General features: G+C 38.9%; 1 protein-coding gene across 1 annotated transcript; it reads right to left on the reverse strand.

The window, feature by feature from the left end:
* Positions 1 to 207: 207 nt before the first annotated feature.
* RIOK3 (RIO kinase 3) lies at positions 208 to 23,865 on the reverse strand. The gene is made up of 13 exons (XM_007197626.2): positions 23,624 to 23,865; positions 16,358 to 16,473; positions 15,595 to 15,740; positions 15,394 to 15,501; positions 15,098 to 15,207; positions 13,724 to 13,867; positions 12,600 to 12,727; positions 7,199 to 7,396; positions 5,832 to 5,991; positions 4,009 to 4,089; positions 3,829 to 3,918; positions 2,824 to 2,931; positions 208 to 1,858 (listed from the first exon to the last, which is right to left on the reverse strand). The coding sequence occupies exons 1-13, from the start codon at positions 23,684 to 23,686 to the stop codon at positions 1,751 to 1,753; spliced, it is 1,560 nt and encodes a 519-aa protein (XP_007197688.2). The 5' UTR covers positions 23,687 to 23,865; the 3' UTR covers positions 208 to 1,750.
* Between the last annotated feature and the right edge of the window lie 362 nt (positions 23,866 to 24,227).

Below are 24,227 nucleotides of genomic sequence, written 5' to 3' on the forward strand. Positions count from 1 at the left end.
AAAAATTTACTCTCTGATCTATATGAGAGGAAAAACCTATTTGTAATGTGAAGTAGGTCATTTAAAAGTGAAATCTAAAGATGGGAAATTGAGAGGGAAAAAAACTGCTGAAAATAGCACTGTTTAACTTAAACAGAAGGGGTAACTTGGTGCCAGGACATAAGTTAATACTTCCAAGGAACAGGAAGAATCCACACAAAAAACCAATTCTAAAATGATCTCTTCATTTTTAATTTCTTAAAAAGCATGTTCACAGCACACTCCAAGAATGCCACACAGCAACAGTTTGCTGCTATTGTCAGAGTATGTCAGAAAACAAAACAAAATTTAATGGTTAATTGTTTTTAAAATTAGTTCTTTGCAACTTCTGTAAAGCCAATAATCACCAGTCATCTAAATATTTCTCTCATAGTGGTAAACATTTCAGAAATGTAATGAGTAGCCCAAATCACACTTCTCTGAAATGCAATTAAAAGTTATACAACAGAAACAAAAATATTTTTCTAGAAAGAATATATTTGGCATTTTAAAATAATTTTAATGGAGAAGCTTTCAAGTGTAAATAATGTTCAGATTTTTACTTTCTATTACCAGACAGAAAGTTTAGGTCTTTAGTGATTCCAATCTGATTCCAACAATAGGAGGAATGATTCTGTTGCTGTGAATGAGCTTCAGTCCTAACAAAGCCAATGTACTTTGGCTGCATTAAGAAGTGGAGTCCAGCCAGTACTAAACATTATTAGAAGTGAGGCCAGATAGTTCAAATTAGTTGGTTAATTTGGTACCCAACTTGTTTTATACATACTTTTCATCATTTGATGATATAATGTTTCTAATTAGCTTGCTATATTTCTCTCAAAATCAATTAGTAAGTATATAGTTTGAGTGAAACGTAAACTGAACTCTGTTTCACTGACTTCATTACAATATGTCAAACATGGTTAAAGATTCCGTTCTGTCCTTCTAGATAATTTACATTTTCATTATAAATGCAGAGCGGCTGCACCGTGAGTTACATCCTAACCATTTCACCTAAATGTAGAAAAGCTGAAAGTTAAATTTAAAAAATTTGGATAGTTGAAAAGTACTTATATATTTATCTCTTTCAGAAACCGATGATGCCTTTCCTTGCACATGAGTGTGGAAAAGAAGAATTCAGTTCATAATTCAAGATGTACCAAAAAAAAAGTACTTTGCTTATGTCTATTTCTGTCAGCCATTCTGAAACCAAATTTCCATTTATATCAGCTACTAAAGAGAAGAAATTTTCCTTTAGAATCATGGTCACAGTCTGGAAAAAGAATTGAGAAGGGCTAATTTTAGGCAAATAAAATATTTGAGGAAAGACACAACACAAAACAGGGAGGTGAAAAAAGCAAGTAAGTTGTAATAAAAGCCTCCCTTGTAAACACATCTGTCCCTTCCTCCCATATTCGGAAATGTTAAAAATTCTCATCAAAACATTTTATGCCACAAATCCTTAAAATCAGGTTGATTTCAGCTAGATTACCTGTAGCTGTTAAGAATTATATTATCCTATTCATATCATGAGAGGTAGTTGACATTTTAGTCTCTCAATGCCGAGCTAAAAATTCCACATACCTGGCATATGGGTTACAAGGGAAAAAAAGCACAGAAGCACCATTGTACACTCCTCATGTTTTGGTATTTCAAGTCACCCATAACTTCATTTGCCATTGGCAGCTGACAATCACCACTGTGTTAACACTGAAAGCAGTGGATACTAGTGCTATTCATCGTATAGGACTGGTGGACCTCCATCTTCTTTCAAAAATGAAGCAGCTTTCCTTCCATTCTTCTGAACATGATCTTCATTCATTTTCTCCAAAGCTTCTATCTATAAAATTAATATATTAAATCCATTTGTCAAAATCCTACTTCATAGCAATCATGCTTGAGATTGAACCAGTATTTTTACTCTCTTAAAACTAGGTCATTCCTAACGACACTGGCCTTGAATTAGAATTACAGTGTGTGACACATATTACAGTGGGTCACATACATGTATGTTTTTACTTGATTACATTACCAGGGTTGATGTTCAGTGTCTTTATCAAGCTAGCAATTGGCATCAGATATGTTTTACTATATAACCTATACAGCTTTCAGGGAACAAGAAAAAGGAAATTCCAAAGTTGATTCAACAGCAGTAACAGCCAGTAACTGTACAGAGCAACTGTACTGAACTAAAGGCTGGATTTACCATCTTCCTGTTACTTCGCTTCTGGCCTTAGACTCCAGCACAGCTTGGCCAAATTCAAGTCAATATGGGGATTTCTGGAACAGACTCCATAATCATTCTCTGCTTTGGCAGGTTGCTGGGAATAATTAGCTGCTGTTTCACTTTTCAGTTTTTGTTCAATTTTAAGAGACCTTCCCTGGAGGATTTTTTTTTTTTTTTTGTATTGTTCTGTAGATCCATATTGTAATGACTGGGTATTTCCAAGGATGGCCACTGCTGAATCTCTGTATTCAGTTAAAGGCAGGCAGGGACCAAGTGTTACTGCTTTTTGTGTCACCCGGAGTGTTCACCGGTCAGGGAAAAAGGCATATACTGGAAATGTGTTATTTGCCCATCTCAACCAAACTATGAACTCCTTGAAGAAGTGTTTTGCTGTTATGTTTATCCTAGGGTTTAAGCCTGGAAAAGAAGGATCAAAAACAATATCTCAAGAAAGGAAAAATCTCTAATTAATTTTGTTTTTGAGGGGATGAGAGGATAAACTTAGCTCTGGGTTTCATTATCTCCTCTATCCAGGTCCCCACTATCAGCAAGGTGAAAAACAGCCTTATAACACTTACCTCAGCTAAGAAATCAGCTTCATTATCTGCTGAGATGTTTAAGCCTGAAACGGCATTGAAGAGTTCTCGTTCACTAAGGGCTTCCTTTACGCCTCCTTTCTGGAAAAACTAGTAAAGAAGTATAAGAAAGTCAGTAGACTTATTAGCAAGGTTCTCCTAGAAACAAAAAAAAAAACAGGGAATAGTGTACTTGTAAAACACCAGTGAATTCCTTCCATAATTTTTAAGCTACAGGTGTTTCCAATTCAAGTATAACTACACTCAGGTTCTACTTGCTTACTGTTCTCTCACACATCCGGGCTGTTTTCTAGATTTAGTAAGTTTGTCATATTGCACCTTCTATAGCTATGTGTGAGTGGTATATATAAAACTGCTTGGCATTGCTTCGAATGAGTAGACTCAAAATAATCACTAAATCCCATGAATTAAAATTTTCCAGTAAGCTCAGAAAGTATTTCCAAAATAAAGTTGTTCTGTCATATTTAGAAAGAGCATCTCTATCTGAATCTGTTGCTGACAATTCACTTCCTTTAGAAATAGCAAACAAATGCTTCCCAACTCTGTGATTACTGAGTTTTACCTTCCCTCGTCTGTTCACTCTGCCTCAGAGAAAGAGTGGTCAGACTATACCACTAGGAAAACTATTCTTTTAAGTACAATAACAATGGCAGTAAGCATGCATGCTTGCTTCAGGCCAGCTTCCCTTAAAGCACTGTGCATGTATTAAATGTCTACTTGACTGCTTAAATATTTAGAACCAAAATAAAAACTTACTCTCTTGGAAATTTAATTCAGGGGCCCAAATGTGAGGCATGCAATCAAATTCTTGCAAAAAATGAAATCTGACAAATCAATCTTTGTCTCTTTACCTTGAAAGCAACCAGTAATTAAAGTAAACCCTTCCTTTAACTTCTAAGAATACAGTCATCTTACTTGTCTTAGGAGTGAGAAAAATGTTCGAATATGTTATAGCCCATAAAAAAGACAGTTAGTTTACATGCCTACCTGTGAGACATTCCTACAGTCACGGAACAAGAACTCCAGGCCATGAGGATGGGTTGGTTCTACAGACTGACTGACGTCGATCAACCAGACCTATTTAAATATAGAGCACACAGTGATTTCTGTACCTTCAGTAATTTACATCAAGTCACTTAACCTGAACATTAACAAAATGCTCCTCACCTTCCCAGCATGCCACAGCATGTTGTACTCACTGAGGTCGGCATGTACGAGCTTACATTCATTATATAACTGCTGCATCAACTGTAAGGAGGCAAGGCAGACATTTAGAAAATGAAGGAACAATTCTAATTTACCTACACAACTAAAATGTCTAGGTCACCCAATATTTTCCATAAAGAGCAAAACTAGGGTAAAGAACTTATTTCTTCTTTGTACAGTCTAGGACTGGTTTTTGGGGGGTTTTTTTCTACCCTGAAGGAGGGTGAGAGCACAGTGAGACAATGGAAGGGAAGAGTGCGTGACACTCTACTTCCCTATCCATGTGACAGCAATGAGAACAGGAGACCAAAGGGTAGTCCTGGATTCCCACATACGTAAGACAGCTGTGGTCACTAACCAGGGGACCTAGGCTTAGCCTTCATAAAAGGGCAAACATCCCACTGAGAGCTCTATGGAGTGTATACAACTCCAAGGTAAAAAGTACTCCCTGCCAGACAGAGTGGGAAAGAAGTATTCTTCTTAATTAAGCGACATTATATATTCATGATTGATGGTGACCCCTAGCCTCACGGTAGAACTCGGCATTAACGATGTTTCCCAGCTTTAATAGAATCCAATACGGAGGGCACATCACTACTTCATCTCTTCCCCAGCCACCCCACAGCCAAAAGAAACCAGAAAAGTACGCTTAATTTTCTTTGAATGTTTTCCGACTGAAGGCAGAGGAAGTTGGATTATCTCTCTAACTGTATCTTAAAAAATTAATTTGGATAATACGTTCATATTCACATCAACTGCCACATGACATAAGAGTTCCATGCAGACACTGTGTTAAAAACATATGTTTTGGACTTCCCTGGTGGCGCAGCGGTTAAGCATCCTCCTGCCAGTGCAGGGGACATGGGTTCAAGCCCTGGTCCAGGAAGATCCCACATGCTGTGGAGCAACTAAGCCTGTGCGCCACAACTACTAAGCCTGCGCTCTACAGCCCACGAGCCACAACTACTGAGCCCACATGCCACAACTACTGAAGCCCATGCGCCTAGAGCCCATGCTCCACAACAAAAGAAGCCACCGCAATGAGAAGCCTGCACACCGCAACGAAGAGTAGCCCCCGTTGGCCGCAACTAGATAAAGCCTGTGCGCAGCAACAAAGACTCAACGCAGCCAAAAATAAATAATTTATTAAACAACAAAAAACCATGTTTCTCCACTATTCAATTAAGACAAAAAAAAAAAGATAATACAGAGGAATAACAACAATATGAGGAGCATTTTCTTAAGCTTGAAGGACCCCAGATTGAATCTGGTTGCTGTCCCAAAGCATAAATAGCTTCCTCAAGACTCCTGACAAGTGCCTCCCAACTCTAACGCCAGCACGGATGGAGAAACCACTCCTTACTATCTTCTTTTCATCATCACTTACTTTTATTGACCAAATCTGCTTCCCTCTAATTTCCCAACAGGAAAGGTATTTCCTTCACTGTTTCAAGAAGGAATACAAACTAATGAGGCACTATATCTGCTAAACATAGTAACATCAAGTTTTATTTAATGAAGTTTGTCAATAATAGCTTCTGGCTTCTATGTCATTAATGCTAACAACTGAGCCTTCACTTTCTCCACTATGATTTTCCTAAAACAACTCAAGACATACGCATGTTGATATAAAGACAACCCTTTAATATTAACATTCCTTCACAAACTTCAGTTTGTCCTCGTTATACCACCTTAAAATAGTACTATTTTAGGAATTTCTTTTTTAGTTTAGAGGAAATATTTTTTAAAGTTGGTGTGCGAATGGTCTGAAAGGCACAACTTACATGAAGAGTTTGATAGTAGGCTTCTTTCATTTCTTCACTGCTGAGCTTTACTTCTTTCAGTTTAGGGGCTGGAACTTGATCATGGCCAATAAAAGACATAACCAGAATGTGTTTCTTTAGTAGCACAACTGTTGGACAAGGAATGCCAGCTCTCTGCATTCTATACAGAAAGAAATGATTCAGAATGTAAAGATCAGAAGGAGAGGAAATTTCATTTATTCAACAAATATCTAACGAGGTCCTGCAATGAGGGGGCACTATGTTGTAATCTGGGGAATGCTGGAAGGCAAAGGCAGTAAGGACAGCCTCTGCCCTCACGGAGCCTGCAGCCTGGTGAAAACAACAGACAAGTGAGGAGATGATTACAGTGCAATGTGCTACATGCACTGGCAGAGGTGGGGGTAGGAGGCATCAGGGAAGAAGCAGGCAAATAGGAAGTAGCCAGGTTCAAGCTGTGGGGAGGTGCTGCGGAGATGCACAGAGGAGTCCAGGAGCACAGGCCACGCGGGGCTTGTGTATAAATCAACGCAGCTGGATCGTGAGGAGGAGGAAGGGCAATGTGGGTTTAGGCTACAGAGACAGGCAGGCTCCACATCGCAAGATGACTTTGAACTTTACATCAAAGACTATGGGAGCCGCTGAAAAATCTTAAGAAAGGCAGTGATGAGACCTTAGTAATCCAGAAAAGATATTGGAGGGCAGCAAGACCTCTTAGGAAATTATTCTAATTAGAAGTCCTACTAAGTAGAAGACTTGTGCAGCTAATAAATATAGATAATTAATTTTGAAAGCAAACATCTTTAGGCAAAGCAAACTAAAATTAAAAGCTTTCATGGTTCAGATGTGGGCAGGTTTGTATGTAAGAAAGATTATTAATTTCTTGGTTGACAAAACAAATTCCTTGATAAATTCTGCATAGAGAATTGAGAAACATATCTAATAAATTAAAGCAAAATGCAATTTGACTGGTAAAACCCTGCCCTCACCAAATGAACAAACATTAGATGGAATAAACATTTTCTGAAACAAAAAAGGAAATCATTATTTATAATATGCCTAACTGGAAACTGGAAAAGATAGCGTTTAGATATATGACAAAATATCTTCAGTTGAAAATGACTTAATTTCCCTCAAACTTTACTGAGAAAGAAAAACAAAATGGATTTTTCATCCTACAAGTATGAATTCAGGTTATATACATGGAAATGTTTTCTTACAGAAACTCTCCTTAAGCACTAGAATTTTAAGGCCTTTCATGCTCTCTATAAATTAATTTAAAAGAAAGTGTGGGTTTTTTGCCTGGCTGGTAGGCCTAATACAAACAGGTGATCACCCAAGATGACTTCTAGCACAATGATTTTCTTTACCTTGTGAGATTGTGCATTTCTTTTTCTGCCCACATGCGGATGATCTTACGTGGATTTAGTTTACTGAAGCGATCTTTAAACCTGAAATCATCTTTAATATATTTGTCACGATTCTTAAACTCATTAAGGGTTGTTTTAAATACCTTGATGGCACATTCTGTAGGTATAACTTTACTATCTTCCTTTTCATCCTCCATGCTAAGTGGAAGAAACAAACATTAAGTCAGTTCAAGTCGCCAGGTAACAAAACAATTTCAAAATAAAGATTTTATGACATGAAAGTGGATCTGCCTTCTCTGAGAATGTCAAGCCTTGGGTTGTTGTTGTTTTTTAAGCCTTCAAGTTTGAGGTCTTAAGAAAATCCTAGGTTTTAGCTTTTTTAATAAAACACACTTTCAAATAAATTCTCAACAGTTTTCAACAACCCATAATATAATCTTCATTTAATGACTATGGAATTAAACTTGAGGAACAATGAAGACCTATACACTTTAAAATAGGCTATGGTCTGCCTGGGATGGTTCAGAGGCAAAACTCGATGGAAGGGAGAAGAAGAGTCTAGAGGATGCTTAGGATGCTAATTCAACAGTCCCACAACAGCGAGCCACTGAGAGGGTCTGAATCATGGTGGTGGCAGTGCGAACAAAAGGGGGAAGGTGGAAGGAGAGACAAGATTTACCTTTGAACCTCTGAAGGGATGTTAATCTGGAAAAGAAAGGAACTATATCTAGAGCACAGACTCTGACTCAAACTCCCAATCCCCTCCTTCTGGTACCATATTTTCCCAGCAGACTCCTCCTCCTCCAGGTAGCCTCAGAAGGCTACAGTACATACTCTAACTGGTTCTAAGTAACGCCCTCTCTTCCTAAGAAGTGTGACTTAGCGCCATGGCTTTAGATATCATCTAAATACAGATAACTGCTACATTTCTATCCTTAGTCCTGACTTTCTCCAGAAATTCAGGCCCATTTATCTCAACCCTACTTGACTTCAGTTGGATGTCGAGAAGGCATCTCAAACTTATCATGTCCAAAACAGAATTCCTGATAACTGTACCCTAAACCTGCCTATCCCCAGTCTCTCACCTCAGTAAAGGGCACAACCCAGCTGCTCTAGCCAAGACTCTATCCTCTCACACACCACATCCAATCCAACAGCACAGACTGTGCACTCTCACCTTCAAAACACACCTCACCTTCGAAACCTTCATCAGAGGTTCCCCTGTCCTACTGATAAAAAGCAGTCAACCAGTCACTATGACATCACCCTATTTTATGTATTTGTGTAGTACATATCTGACAGTCCTGGAAGGGGGTTGAAAGGAGGGGTGGGGAGGAAGCACATTCTATGAGAGCAGGGACCTTCCTTGTACCATTCATTGCTGTAGCCCCAGCACCTAGAAGAGCCTGGAACACGGTAGCTGCACAAATACTTGGTGAATGAATGAACCAATTTTCAGGGAGACAGGCTAGAGATCCTTTACGAGGAAGAAATTCCCAATAATTTAAAGATGTTATAGACGTCTTTGGATTTTGAGATGGTAAGTCTCCTGTCACTGAAATAATTTAACCATAGGTAGATGAGGCCCTATGAAAAATACCACTTAGAAGATCCCTTACTTGGAAGGTCTCTAGGATAAAATCTAATTTGTAAGATTCATCTCACCATTCTCTTACTAAAAAAACTTCTGTGTTTCTCACTAAATTACACATCACTCTGCCTAGCTTTTAAGGTCCTCCTTATCAATTTCTGGTTTGCTTACACAATTTTACATCTTATTACCTCTACATATACACCTTCTAATTTCCTCACTGACAAATCTCATCGCCTAGATTTCAATCCTCCCATTTTCAGCACCCCTCCCCCACCCCACTTTTCTTTTTTTTTTTTTTTTAAATTAAACTTTACAGATAAAGCTGAAGTTCCCTTTGCTTATTTACCACCCCTGGTAGTTTCAGTCCCCATTCCAACTCTTTAGAGGCAATCACAATCATGAATAGTAGCCTTCTAGTCTTTTTAAAAATATACACACACATACGTAAGTTTCCACAAACATACATTTTTAAAAAACCATGTATGTTACATTCTGTATAACTAAAAATTTAAATAGATGGTATACTGTACATATTCTGCAACTAGCGTTTTGCACTCAGTACTGGGGGGTGGGGAGGGTTGTCTTTTTTTTTTTTTTAACCTATTTTTAAAATCCAGGTTGAGATCCAACTTCATCATGACCTCTTCCTTGAATGTGACCGGCAATGATCTTCTTCTGTTCTCTATTCCTATCCCGAGGTCTCACTTGTCTAACTAAGTACTCTATTATGTAATTATCTTGAACGGACCATAACGGTTCTTACTGTAATGTTCTCCTCTTGGCTATACCATAAGCTCTTTGACAGTAGAAAACATGTTATACACTTATTCCCTGAAAAATCTAGAACATGTTACTATTCAAATAACTGTTGATTACTTGGCCAACCTGAGAGTGACAGAACCCAGAAGAGCTTTGTGGCAGGCAGAACCTAAAATGGCCCCCAAGATCCCAGCCCCTGGTACACAACCCTGTATAAGCCCCTCCCTCTGAGTGTGGGAGGGATAGCCACTCCCTTGAATAGCTTATATTATATGGCAAAGGTGATGGTATAGTCGTGCCCAGGATTACATTCCACTGTCTAATACTCAGTCTCAGTAAACTGAAGGGAGAGAGTCTCCCGCTGGTTTTGAAGAAGTAACCTGCTATATGAAAGGGCTACACGACCGGGGCCTCTAGGAGCTGAGCGCAGCCCCTGGCTGACAGCCAACCAGAAAGTGGAGACCTCTGTCCTACAGCTGCAGGGCACTGAACTGTGCCAAGGGAAGAGGAACCCATGTCCAAAAAGGAATGCAGCCCAGCTGACACGCAGATTGCAGCCCTGGGAGAGCCTGAGCAGAGAACCCAGCTAAGCCGTGCCTGCCCGAACTTTTGATCAACAGGAACCATGAGATAATAAACAGGTGTTGTTTTAACTTGCTAAATCTGTGGTAATTTGTTAAGTAGCAGAGAAAACTAACATACACTTTAAAAAATATTTACTTTCAGTTGTTGAAAACCGAATGCTCTCTAGCTTTGCTAATTTACAAATGCCAAAGTACAGATCACAATACCAATTCCACCAGAGGGAAAGGGAGCTCATTCATTATATCGAAGTATCATTAAGTAAAACAGAAAATGTACAAAGGCTAAACAAGGCAATTGACAAGAAAAAGAAACTTAAGTGGCCAATACACTCAAAAAAAAAAAAACCTTAACCATAATTAAATAAATGCACACCAAAATATTAAAAAGGTACTTTTCATCTTTCACACTGACAAAAAAAGTATTGTTTGATAAGACTAGGCACTGATGAGGATGAGGGAAACAGGCTCACACGGCTGGTGGTAGCATAAACTGGTTAACTTTCGCATCAGGCAATTTGGCAATACCTACTGACATTCAGAATGTTCGCAACCTGAGGATTTGACAAGCTCGTAGAGAAAATTGCATCTGCCCTACCATTAAAATGTAAACACAAATTCGAGATTTCTGGTCTTTGGTGTGACATACAATAAAAAAAGTTTTCTTTAATTTTTAATAAATAAATCAAGAAACATTGCTTGCTACAATAGCCTGCTCAGAGGCCCAAACAGTGAGCAAAATCTGGTACTCTCCATTCAATAAGACCTTCCACTGTTTAACAGAAAGGGGAAAAAAATGCATATAGTCTTTGCCCCAGAAATTTCAAATGTTAGGAATGTAGCTTAAGGATTTATTTGCAAAAGCATACCAAAGTATATGTACAAAGATATTTCTATATATTCACAAAGTGGAATGTTCTACTATAAAACTGATATGATATAAACCAGTAATATAAAAGGATATAAGATATATTAACTGAAAAATGAAGATGCTGAATGCAGAATATAATCTCTTTTGTACAAACAAAATAAGAAATACATGCATAAAAATTTCTGGAAGGCTAGACTAAAAACTATTAATAGTGGTTACCCTTAGAGGAAAAACCTGTGGGGCGACAGCTGGTAAGATGAAGGCTACCTTCATTTTAATCCTTTCTATACAGTTTAATTTCTACCATGAGTAATCTTTCATTTTAAAATAATCTGTGCAATTAAGTTACATTTGCCTGGTCTCAGGGAACCCTCAATTGAAATTTGGAAAGAGGGCAACAGAGCTTAAAGCCAGAAAAAAATAAATGTTTACTAAAATGAATATATACCAGGTATTATAAAACATGATTTCATTTACCCCCAACAAAATCCTATGAGGTAAGGATCAGTTTTTAAATGACATTTAGTAAATTGCTCCAGAGCACGTTGCTTGAAAAATGTTGTGCCATTTTATCCTAAAATTCATTTTATCCCTTTCATTTCGGAACTTAGTATAATTCAATACATGATTATATGTATATGTCTCATTTAGAAAGGGAGACTAGTTGAATAATTAAGAAAACCAAAGGCAAGGACTTGACCAATAATTGTTTGAATCCCCTTAAGTATACAATAAATACCTTCTAAACCTAAAAAAACTAGAATAATCTGTAATCTATTTTAACATTTTGTTTATAAATAATGTTCAGGTAAAGGAATAGCTGAGCTAGTAAGCCCTGCTGAACTAGTAAGACTTCAAAGCTAAGTAACCAGATGACTTCATATTCCTGGCTTAAGCACGTTCTCTCAACAGGATCCACATTTAAAATTTTTTCTCTTCCTCATATCATCCTTTACTCAACTAAGTCCTCATAACAAAAGTAAAGTGGGTAAGCTCTAAAATGGTGTAAGATCTTCAAAGACATTTCTTTAAATAATGAAAGCATTATTAAAAGGGTAGGAATTGGTAACTGATCTAAGTATGGCCCTCCCAACCTGGTACCAAAGGGTCCCACAGTGGAAAGATGTGGGTTTTGAGTCAAACTCAGGTTCAGATTTTGCTATGCCACTTACAGCTGCCTGTATGTTATGGTATAATTACAATAATGTGAAAAATAATATATTCATAGAAAAAAGACTGGAGGAGTCTACACAAAATTATTAATGGTTATCTCTGGATGGCAGAATTGGGATGATTGTGGTTTTATTTTTTTTTTGGCTGCACCGCACAGCTTGCAGGATCTCAGTTCCCCGACCAGGGATTGAACCTGGGCCACAGCAGTGAAAGAGCTGAATCCTAACCACTAGACCACCAGGGAACTCCCCTGGTTGTGTTTTTCTTTATACATCCCTATATTACTGAGACTTCCTACATTAACACTTTAAAAATTACTGTCTGCCATGCAGAATGAACTTTGATTTTGTATAAATCCATTAATATCAGGGAGAAGGGGCTAAGCTTTTGTTGATATGATGGTATTGTATTTTGCTCATTTACCTCCCTCCGTATGCATGAAAGACAACAGATTCCTTTCCTGTACTAATACAGCCAGTGATTGTCTCCAATATTCCACAGTTGACCATTTTATACATAAGTAAACGTGTCTTAGGATCAACTGCTTTTTCCTGCAAAAGATAAAGCACTGTAAGTGAAAATAACTGATAATCACAAAACATTTTCTGAGCCATTTCTAATATCTAACATTCAAAATATACACTTTTTTTTAACCTTTATCATTATTTTTTTAAAATTTATTTATTATTTATTTTTTATATTTATTTTTGGCTGTGTTGGGTCTTCGTTTCTGTGCGAGGGCTTCCTCCAGCCGCGGCAAGCGGGGGCCACTCTTCATCGCGGTGCGCAGGCCTCTCACTATCACGGCCTCTCCTGTTGCGGAGCACAGGCTCCAGACGCGCAGGCTCAGTAGTTGTGGCTCACAGGCCCAGCTGCTCCGCGGCATGTGGGATCCTCCCAGACCAGGGCTCGAACCTGTGTCCCCTGCATTGGCAGGCAGATTCTCAACCACTGCGCCACCAGGGAAGCCCCCTTTATTATTAATTTACCTAGGTGTATATACAACAGGCTCTTAAAAGAGTGCTGTCAAGATACAATTCATTTCTGTAACTCTAATGTCTTTGAAAGTGAGTATCTAAAAGAACCATTAAAAATCAGACTCTAGCTTAGTCAAAATTTTATCTCCAAAGTTTAAATAGCTCTCCTAATGTACTTACCATTAGTTTGTTTTTCTAAAGGTTTAAAAATTATTCTCAAGATATTATGCACTATCTTTGTTAAGGTAAAACATTATAGACTATTAAGTTATTATAAATACGTCATGACAGGAAACAACTTTTCATACGCAATGTAAACTATACAGTCTAAATTAATTATGACCACTGAAATGTTAGTTTTGAATAAGTGATTAATAACCACTACAAGAAATCTGAAAAGTCAAATGGCAAAGCTACTTGGGTTTTATTTACATCTTTGATTTGAAAAGTCAATCTCATGAAAACAATATCAAACATGAAGTTTTATCTTGTTTTTTCCCCAAATATGAAGTTTTCTAATATGAATCTTTCCACTAAAAAAACAGAAACAAAAACATTAAGAATACTTACTGCAGTAGAATGCTCCTTTTTCTCATGGAGGCGGGCACTTCGACGTTCTTCTGAGTAGGCATGTTGTTTTAAAGCATTGAAAACATGGTTTGATAGTTTTAAATCCATTCCAATTCCATCTCCTACCTGAAACCCAGGTGCAAACTGCCAAAAAGAAGAAGAAAAATTAGCATCTGAGTACTTTAAAATGGGGACAGTGAAAACAAAAAACAATGAGAAAATCAGTTTTACATGGACTGGGTTTTCTACTCAATAGACGATAATGCCATGAAAGCAGAACCCACAGGTATACAGAGGAAAAAGCAAAATAACTCACTGGTAAGTCCAACAGAAAGGGAAACAAGGCTTTTTAAGAAACTGTATCCCAAAGGAAGGGAGGGTTTATTATATGCATAGAAAACATCCAAACACATCTAAAAACTAAGGTATTTTAGCATATGCTTTGAACATATGCTAAAATACCTTATGCTTTTACATCGGACAAAGGATACATTATATTTTGAAATCATACCAAATCTTACCAAAAAAAAAAAAATTTTCATAGTCAATTATTTTTGAAGAGTGGGTTAAAGTCACAAGCTATGCCCACACCATGACAATTATGTCCAATATGTAAGCCACTAGCTACATGTGGATATTTTAATTTAAATTGATTAAAATAAAATTAAAAATTCATTTCCTCAGTTGTACCACCCAAATTTCAAGTGCTCAATTGTCGAATATGGCTACCATATTAGACAGCACTGACACAGAACATTTCTATTATCACAGAAGGTTCTACTGGACAGGGTTGTTCTAGAGTCAGATCTGGATTATTTCTAGAATGTTTACTTAACAAGTATTTGTGTTCTAAAGTCTAAATGTTTTATATTAACCACGATATTTATGAAGGAGGAAAAAAATGCCATTTTTCTTTTTCTCCTATTTTTTAAAAATTACATTTTGTTTCTGATTTTGCAGGGGTAATTCAGGCACAAGATAAAAAATTCAAAAATTATAACAGGGTATACAGTAGAAAGTATTTTTATCTCCCATTCTTATCCCCCAATCACCACTGTTATCTATTTCTCGGGTATTTTATGGAAAATAAGATGCTGAAAAATAAATGTTACTTTCAGAAGAAACATTTCTTAATTTTAGAATCAATGTAAATCAAACTAGTTTTCTTAATATTGATGTAGGATTTTATTCTGAGGTACATTATATTCTCATTAGTGGCTCAGTTTCCACGGTGTTGCTATACTGTCATCTAAAATATCTTTAGAAAGGACGAAGGATATTTTTAGAAATTTAAAGATATTGTATTTAGAATGCTATGTTTTTAACTTATTCTAATAAAACTTTTGATTCAGAGTAATACTTCTGGTAACTTACATTTTCCATTCTGGCTGTATTCTTTCTCCCACATACTACTTCATCATGTTTGGTGGTGATGTCTTTTCCTTTTCCAATAAAACCCTTTTTGGGAGTAGGAACTGGTTTTGCTAAAGGCGATTAAGACAAGCCAAGTATGTAAAAATAGCAAAGACTAAATTGCTGCATTCACTATTATCTGAAAAAGATATTTGAATCTAATAGTAAATTACCAAATGAGATTCAAAGACAAATGTAAAATACTTAGTCTTGCTATATCCCCATTCTATGCCCCCAGAAAATAAAAGCACTGATACCTGGTCTGTAGGGATCATCACGAGTATCCTGCCAGTCAACCTCATCTTCAGAGCTATCACTGTCTTCATAAGGATGTACTTTTCGATAATTTTCAAAAGAAATGGAAACTTAAAAGGCAAAAATAGTTGGAGATTTATTTAGGGGCACATTACAAGCATTTTCTACCACCCAATGGAGTTGACACAGTAAGGTCTTAGTACCTTTGCTATCTCCATTGAATTTTTTTTCTTCACGCCTAAGCTGTGCATCATATTCTCTGTCAAATTCCATCTGTAGCATCTGAGCCAGCATTAGGTCGCTGGAAGTGTCAATGTTTTCTCCAGTAATAAATGGTCCTTCAGCAACGCTATTCAAAAGAAGGCAATATAGACTAATATAATGTGCTGTGTAAAGAGACGCTACCAGTTATGGGTGAGATGTGCCTTTTCAGCGTTAACTGTATTGAAGAAACAATGGAAAAGAACTTTACCAAACCCTTCACCCTCTCCTGCCCAGCTGCCCTCTGACCAATAGCAGGCACCTGTGAAAGCACCAACTAGGACTAGGAGAGCTTCAAGAGAAAGCTGAAGGGCCTATAATAGAAACCAAACAGACCCAAAATTCATTCCTTCTGTGTTCTGATCAAAGGAGAGATAACATATATGTGAAAAGATAAACTACAAACATTTAATCAAAACTGTACCCTACTTCATTATTTTTTGATCTATTTGATAATAGAGTTCAACTGTTGCAATGACTAAAACCCAGAGGAACAGAGTGGTTTGCCCAAGATAATACTGAAAACTAGTCACAAAATTAGGACCAAAACCCATGTATCAGTGAACTCCCAATACAGTGCTCTTTCTACTGCACTGCTTTTCTAAATGTATTTCTGAATCATTTGTCATGACAATCACTAATCAAATCCTAAGACTGTTATAACAAGCTGCTAGATAAAATAGAGTCTGTATGAATTTTACTTACGCAACTTCAGGAAAAGCGGCAGCTTCTTCTTCCAGCTGCAATTCTTTAGCCAACTGTTCACTCATTACATCAGACAAAGAACAAGATATTGTATTTTGAGGGGTAGCCCATGGACACTACAAAAAAAAAAGGGCAATTCAATTCATAATAATGAACTTAAAGTACTTTCCAAACTTGGAAATAAGGTTATCTTTCGAGAATTAGACTAGCTAAATCAACTCAAAAGGAATGCTTACCTTTTTGCAGAAATCATCTTAAAAGTAAAACTATATCCCAGCTCAAATCTAATCAAAGATAAACCTAAACTACGACAGCCAAAAGCACTCTCTAGCCTGCTTGGAGGGTACGTCCTTATAGGTGAGGGGAAGCACAGGCTACTCCAGCATCACCTACTAGCCGATGAGTTCAGGTAATGCCCCTTGTTCTGATTCCATGCTCACCAAGCAACCTTCTGCTTATAATTTGGCTTCTGGGTAGATTCTCTTACAGGAACAGGCTATACCAACTACCACAATTCAAAGCCCACTTAGAAGTTACACTTCCTTCTAATTTAAGCAGTAAGTCTTCTACATGTAAAAAGTGTGTGGCAGCCCCTTTCAAGACACCTTGGAATATGCCAAAATAAAAACAGCAATAACAAACAATGAATCCTGTATTTCTGAACTTTGGAAGCTGAGAAGTAGATTCTTGAAACAATACTACCAGAGCAAAGTAATACTCTGAGACTCTTCTAGACCGGCCAGCCACTCAGCCCTCCTCAGTGGCATCACCATCTCAGCCCTCTTGAAACACGTACAAACCGTAGGTTTACTTCACAATTCCTGATTTTCGAGGGGGGCAGGCTTTACTTAGCAGCAGCAAATGATTCCATTTGATAGTCTAGTGATTAAGACCATTAGTACTGAATAAGATGTCTAAGTATCTCTTGAACCTGCCCAGCTCTTTATCCCCTTTCCAAGGTATCATCCTCCCATCACTGGGCTACTATAAGAGCCTCCTAACTCACCTTTCTGCTTGCTTCCATTCTCCACACCACAGCGTAATGGTTTTTCTAAAATGCAGATCTGATTGGTTCAGTCCCTTACTTAAAGCTCTTTATTGTTTTAATGTTTCCCACTGCCTTTAGGATAAAATCCAAACTCATTCCTTAACTATTACTGAGAGTCTAATTTAGAATATAGCATATGATGGTAAGTGTTTTGGTCACAAAATTGTTTAATCAAGTTTAGCCAGTACAGGCCCTCTAGCTGGTCTAAGGACCTGCTGGGGTGACTCCCCGGGATAACTGGGCAACTTACCCTTGCTCAAGTTCCATAACGTTGAGGTTTAGGGATTCATTTGGTTCAAACTGTTAGGGTGAAGCACGTAAGGGTGATAAATGATCATTATATTTATGCCTAAGTGAATCAGAATCAAGTTTTACCTAGTCTCACCCTGAGACTGGTGAGATGCCCCCAGCCGCCAGCCCCCACCTATACTAGCCTATTGCAGAACTGTTCTGGCCTTGCATAAGGCCAGGCCTGGAAACAACAGGGAGGTTTCCTCAAGGCGTGGTATGACTTTCCCTGACTCAGATCTTGTCAGCAACTGAGCACTCTCCGGGTGAGGATTTTGAGGTCTGTAATCTTGAAGCTCTCTGTAATCTGGAGAATATAGCTAATCTTTTGGCCACATGACTCTGCTGACTTGCTTCTGCATCTTCTGGGTAGAAGATAAAATGCTGCCTCTTAGCCTAGAAATGCTTGGTCTGATCAAAGTCCAGGTTCCAAAAGGCAAATAACTGTATTCTCTAGCTCAGAACTGTCAATCACATTTTGCAATGACTAAAAGTAGCATAACAGGCACCACGGGGATATTCTCTGTATTGGCTAAATACACCTAACTTACACAGATTAAGTCACACAGTGGAGTAGTTGCAATATCATCCCCATTTTATAGATTCAGAAACTGAGACACAGAAAAGTTTTTTAACCCAAGATAACACTGTTGATGGAAGTGCTGAGATTTGAACCAAGGCAGTAGGGCTTAAGAGGATGCACTCTCAGTGTTTTGCTATACTGCTTCCCTAAGCACCTTGTCTTGGGATGGGAGAAGCAAACTGCTGTAACTGCCTGCAGTCTAAAATCCAAATTTCTCAGTAAGGAATGCCCTTCACAGCTTGACCTAATTTATCCTTCCAGTCTTGACTCTCACCTATCCTAGACTCTGGCAACACTAATTAAATGCTAAATATGGCATACTTTTACCCTTCCACGCCTTTCACCCCTCACACATCCCCTTCTCTCTCAAAGGTTTCTCTTCCTTCTCTATTTCGCCCAATTAAGTGTCAGCTCTTCCACAGGGTTATCTCAGTTTTATCAGACAAAATTAGATCCTTTCCTTTATCTTCCCGTATCAGTGTTAGATAGTTAAATACATCAGCCACAACACAGCAGAGCCCCTTGAAGGGCAAGGTCTTCTCATTCTCAGAGTCCAGTGTAGAGCTTCAGACATAGAGGCATTCAAGTATTTACTGAACAAGATGTGCCAAAAGGAAACCTGGAGGTATTTCATGGAACTGCCAGGCTGTGCCTAGGCGGTAGAGGTCTGGTGCCTTTCTACACCCATCCTATTTTAAAGTCCTCCTCTCCACCTTGCAGTCACCCACTTTGCCCACCCATTTCTTCTGTTTTGTTTTTGGCCGTGCCACTTGGCATGCGGGATCTTAGTTCCCCGACCTGGGATGGAACCCATGCCCCCTGCAGTGGAAGCTCAGAGTCTTAACCACTGGACCGCCAGGGAAGTCCCTGCCCACTCACTTCTGATGCTTCTAGTCTCTTGCCAGCAGTCAATCAATTCTAAGGTGTTAAAACATCAGCGGAAAATCTCTCGGAGAAGCAAAAATGAGAGGCAGTAACTGTGTTATTTCGTGGCAGAGATTTACCTACCCCCAAGATAGACTGAATCAGAAAGGGAAACATGCAGAGACCAAGAGGGCACCAAGACACCCTGACTGCCCACTCCTACTGACCTTGCTCCTCGGAGCCTCAGACTCCAGAGCCGTACTTCCCTGCACCTCTGCTGACCGGCTCAGCTGGGCAACCTCACACTGAGACAATTTCCTTGGGTGGGATAAATAAGTAAAGACTTCCGAAAGTGTGCCAACTGCTGTACTTTGAAATCAAATCCAAACTCTTCAAACCAGTAGCCAAAATCCCTCCATAAAATGTTCTGGGCTGTGAGGGAGAGCTGCCGGGCAGGGACAGTCCTCCGCAGGCACAAGCGGTTCACCACCCGGAGTGGGGCTTAGAAAAGGCACTGGGGGCTCCTCCTATGAATGGGCACCAGGGGGTGTATGGAGGGGAATCCTGTGTTGTCATCTTGCAACTCTTCAGCAAGTCAAACACTCCTTGTGAACAGAGAAGCTCTGTCAAATGTTTAAATAATAATAAATCTAAGGAGATAAGAGTAAAAGGCCCTTCATCATCTTGCTCTATCCTAGCGATCCAACGTCATTTCCCACTACTTCCTTCACCAACATTAACTTCCCACTGCATCAAGATCTGATGGGAAACTCCACACAATCCTTTCCAGTTAGTTATTCTGCTTTAAATGACGTCTATCAAGCCCATCACTAGCTCCCTGATTCCGGTTCGCTGAAGACCCCTCACCCACCCTGTTTTCCTCTCCTCTGGGAAACTGCCACCACTAAACTCAGCAACTTGGGGTCATCACAACTACCATTCTCCCACATCTGGCTGGCTGCAGATTAGCGGGAAATCATTCCCCCTTCCTTCTACTCCTAAAGATGCATCCCCAGCTGCCCGTCCCACTTTTTTTTTTTAAGGTTTTACTGCACACAACTATGGGGAAAGAATCAAGTAAACTGGAAAAAAAGGCAAACATGAAGGAGGCACATAATAAAAAAAATTCAGTCCTCAACTTGAAGCAAGTCAACAGAACCGCAACCCCACAGGAAGGTCCCTTTTCTGCTCATGCATGCAGGTAGAAGACATAATCTAGGCAAAATATTTAAGTGGGTAATTTTACTTCTCAAAACAAGGATCTCTGCAAAACGTGATCTGGGTCTGTACAACAACACTAATCTTTTTTTTTTTTTTTTTTAACTTTCAATTTTAGAGTATTTTTAGATTTACAGAAAAATCACAAAGATTGTGCCGAGAGTCCCCAGATACCCCATACCCAGCTTCCCCGTATTAATACTGTACATTTGTCACAATTAATGAAACAAATCATTATTATTAACTGAAGTCCATACTTCATTCAGATTTCCTTAGTTTTCCCCTAACGTCCCTCTTCTATTCCAGGATACCTTATAACATTTAGCTCTCATGTCTCCTTAGGCTCCTCTTGGCTGTGAGTTTCTCAGACTTTGTTTTTGGCGACCTTGACAGTTTTGAGGAGTACCACTAATCCATTTGTTACAGCTCTTTCCAACAGAGCTACACACTTCCTCACTTTTGCCTACAGTTTGTCAATTCTCCCTTCTTGGAATAGTCCCTAAAATTCTTTGTTCATAACAGCAGTTTGGGATTTTGTAACTGGGGACCCCAAGTCCCTTTCAGGGTGTCTAAGAGGTCAAAATTATTCTCATAATAGTTCTAAGATAGTTTTTGTCTTTTCCATTCTCATTCTCTCAAGAGTGTGGAGTGAAGTTTTCCAGAGTCTGTATCAGATATGATGGCAGCACGCTGGTGGCTACTAGAACGTGTGCATGTGTATTCTTATGTTTTCCAAAATTTTCAAAGGTTTACTATCTTTGAGGTAGTACTACCTTTGAGGTTTACTACCTTTGAGGATATAAATGTGCATTTTAAACTATTATATATAGGATGGATAAACAAGGTCCTACTGTATAGCACAGGGAATTATATTCAATATCCTGTGATAAACCATAAAGGAAAATAATATAAAAAAGAATGTATGTATATGTGTAACTAAGTCACTTTGCTGTACAGCAGAAATTAAACACAACATTGTAAATCAACTATAGTTCAATACATTTTTTAAATGTAAATCAACTATAGTTCAATACATTTTTTAAATGTGCATTTTTAGAGATTAACTCAGTTTGTTCTTAGTGTGTCTACCGTGCTCTTATTACCCATCTTCAATTATGCCTGCTATAATCTACATATTTGTTAGGATAGACTTTCTTCATATACTTCAACTAACACATATTGCAACAGATTGAAGAAAAAAGGAGCTATGAGAATCCAGCTGTCTTCTATTAAGTCAGACATTAAAGAGATTTGCAAAAATACAAAACAATACTACTCTTCACTAATTTTTTGTTTTGGAAAATAGTTTTTTTTTAAATATAAAAATGTTATTTATATTAACATAATCACTTAATAAACATTTTTTTCAATATCTCAGTTTTAATTTCTGATATGACAAATATCAATAGATATAACCAACATAAACAAAAATTCTTGGAGTCCTCAATGTTTTTTAAGAGTGTAAATAAGTCCTAATGGAAAAGTTCTGAGAACTGCCAGCCTTTAATATTCTTTCCATTTTCCAAGACTTTCCTCAAACCTCTACCTCCTCTGCAAAGGCTTCTATAATCACTTCAGTCTTTCAAGAGGTTAGATAAGGAAATGATTAAGTAATACTTGTAGCATCTTTCTATTTGTTTTGCCTATGAAAATGCTGTCTTCTCAACAGAACACCAATAAACCCCAAGATGATTTTTTGTTGAAAAATGAAGATGAAATTTTATAGTTCTGATGATGTACACTTAAATGAAAATATGACTGATATCAAATATTTTATTACTGAATTAGTTTTGTAAGTTTGTTCTGAGGTTAGGTATTCTAAGCAACGTTTGTTTCATCTGACATTTTTACAAGCTTTATAGATGCTTACCTAGAGGAATTTAACATGTAAAGTATATATTTATTAGTATCTCTCTACTGATTTCATCCTTTTATGTCTACTGATCTTGGCCTTGTAAACAAAGTCTTGACAGAAAAAATACGCAAAGTAACACATAGATGTAACCACATTTGCCAATGGAATATTTTAGATTCTCTCTACGGTTGTATGAGAACTTTGATAAAAATTTCCTTTACCTAAAAGCTACTTATTTCCCCCACTTTCTGTTAAGACCTAGTCTGAAGATCTAATAAGATTCATGAGTGACCCTTTAAATGGAACAAATGTTCTGTGTTAGCATGTAAAAAAGTGCATGAAATGGGTAAAGGTGGTCAAAAGGTATAAACTTCCAGCTGCAAAATAAATAAGGCATGAGACGTCATGTACAGCATGGTGATTGTAGTTAATAATCCTGTACTATATATTTTAAAGTCGCTAAGAGAGTAAACCTTAAAAGTTCTCATCACAAGAAAAAAAACTGTAATCCTGTATGTTAACTAGACTTATTGTGGTGAGCATTTTGCAACATATACACATATCGAACCATTATGCTGTACACCTTAAATATGTTGTTATATATCCACTAAACCAAAAAAGAACCATTATGAAGTTAAAAAAGTTAGATTCCTTCACAACCTTAATTTGAGGAACACAAAATCCCAATTGACCCACTTTTGCTTTCAAGTAAACCCTCCATAAAGTGGCAAAAGAATCTTTTCATCCTTCTAATGAAAGTATCATGAAAACAAGCAGCCTGAAACCAGAAACCAAATGTGAAATAAACATTTTAGTTGGCCATTACAGGTAAAAGCTTAAACGTTAAAACCCAGGCAAATGAGAATTTCATAACCGTCTTAACAGTATGTAAACACATGAGAATTAGCCTGGAACCGAGGGAGGGTGCGCCTGGATTTATCTTTTACTACTTCAAAAACAAGAAACTGCCCAAGTAGGATAACCACGCTTGCCAAGTTCAGGAAACAGCTTCCTAAGCCACCTTTCTGTCGGGCTTTCTGTGCGTAACTGCACTGATTCATGTGGCCGGTGAAAAACAAGTTCGTGCTTGTTTTCCATCAAACGTCAGCGCCTTTACGCGAGTCCTGCCCAAACATATGTCACGGAGGTTCAGAAATCAAGGTGTAGAACTAGACGGAGACTCCAAACCGCCCAGGGCGGACTTTGGTAGCCTGTGCCCCTTCCCTGCCTCTCCCACCCCGAGCCCTGCAGCCCCGCCGCCCGTCCCCCGTTCCGAGGTGGTCAGGGTCCCGCCCAGAACTTCCCGAATCGCCTGCGGCGCCGCTTCGGCGCCTGCCACCCTTTCCTGGCCCTCCGAGAGGACCAGCCCAGGCGACTGTGGCAGGTACGTCAGTCCCGACCGCCACTCACTTTGCTGGGTCCCCAGGCCGCTGCCGGCCCGGGCTCAGGGGATGCCACTCCGACCAGATCCATGTGGGGGAAGAAGTCAGCGACGAGAACAGAGCAGAGAAGTGGCAGGACCGGGAAGCAGCCTCCGCCGAGGAGATAGGCAGCGGGGTAGGGGCAACGGGGTGCTGGTGCCGGAGCTGAGATGACAGATGGCGGCTGCAGCGGCGGCTGCAGCAGCCGCGTCCGGAACTAGACCTCTTCTCTTCCGCCCTTTTCGCTTGAATGCTAGCTTCCGATTGGCCGCCGCCCCGAGCTCCGCGTTGGGTCACCGTTCCCCGCCCCCGGCGGACCGCACTTCCGGTCTCTGCGCGGCGCCCGGGACTGGTGGTGGCGACCGCCCTTGCCCAGGAGAGCAGCGGATGGGTGTGGCTTCCTCTGGCCTGGCTCTACCCTGTCCCTGAACCCGCCTACCCGGTTGCCCGAGAGGGCAGCTGGATCTCGTTGAACGGAGTCCGACTGCGTGGACTATAAATAAACAAGCAAATCAGGCTCTCTGTTCATGCATTATTTCCCGGGTGAATTCTAAACTGGGATGGTATGGGAGACAGAAAATGGCAGGTTTAGA

Source organism: Balaenoptera acutorostrata, chromosome 13 (assembly GCF_949987535.1).
Source record: "Balaenoptera acutorostrata chromosome 13, mBalAcu1.1, whole genome shotgun sequence".
In the NCBI taxonomy this organism is placed as follows: domain Eukaryota; kingdom Metazoa; phylum Chordata; class Mammalia; order Artiodactyla; family Balaenopteridae; genus Balaenoptera; species Balaenoptera acutorostrata.

Bases quoted from the DNA above. Each gene is read 5' to 3' on its own strand.
- RIOK3 (XM_007197626.2), bottom strand. From the start codon at position 23,686: ATGGATCTGGTCGGAGTGGCATCCCCTGAGCCCGGGCCGGCAGCGGCC. The intron at 7,397-12,599 runs GTAAATGAGCAA...TCTTCCACTTAG, and splicing joins TTTCATGCATACGGAGGGAG to CATGGAGGATGAAAAGGAAG. The intron at 5,992-7,198 runs GTAAAGAAAATC...CTTTCTGTATAG, and splicing joins GAAATGCACAATCTCACAAG to AATGCAGAGAGCTGGCATTC.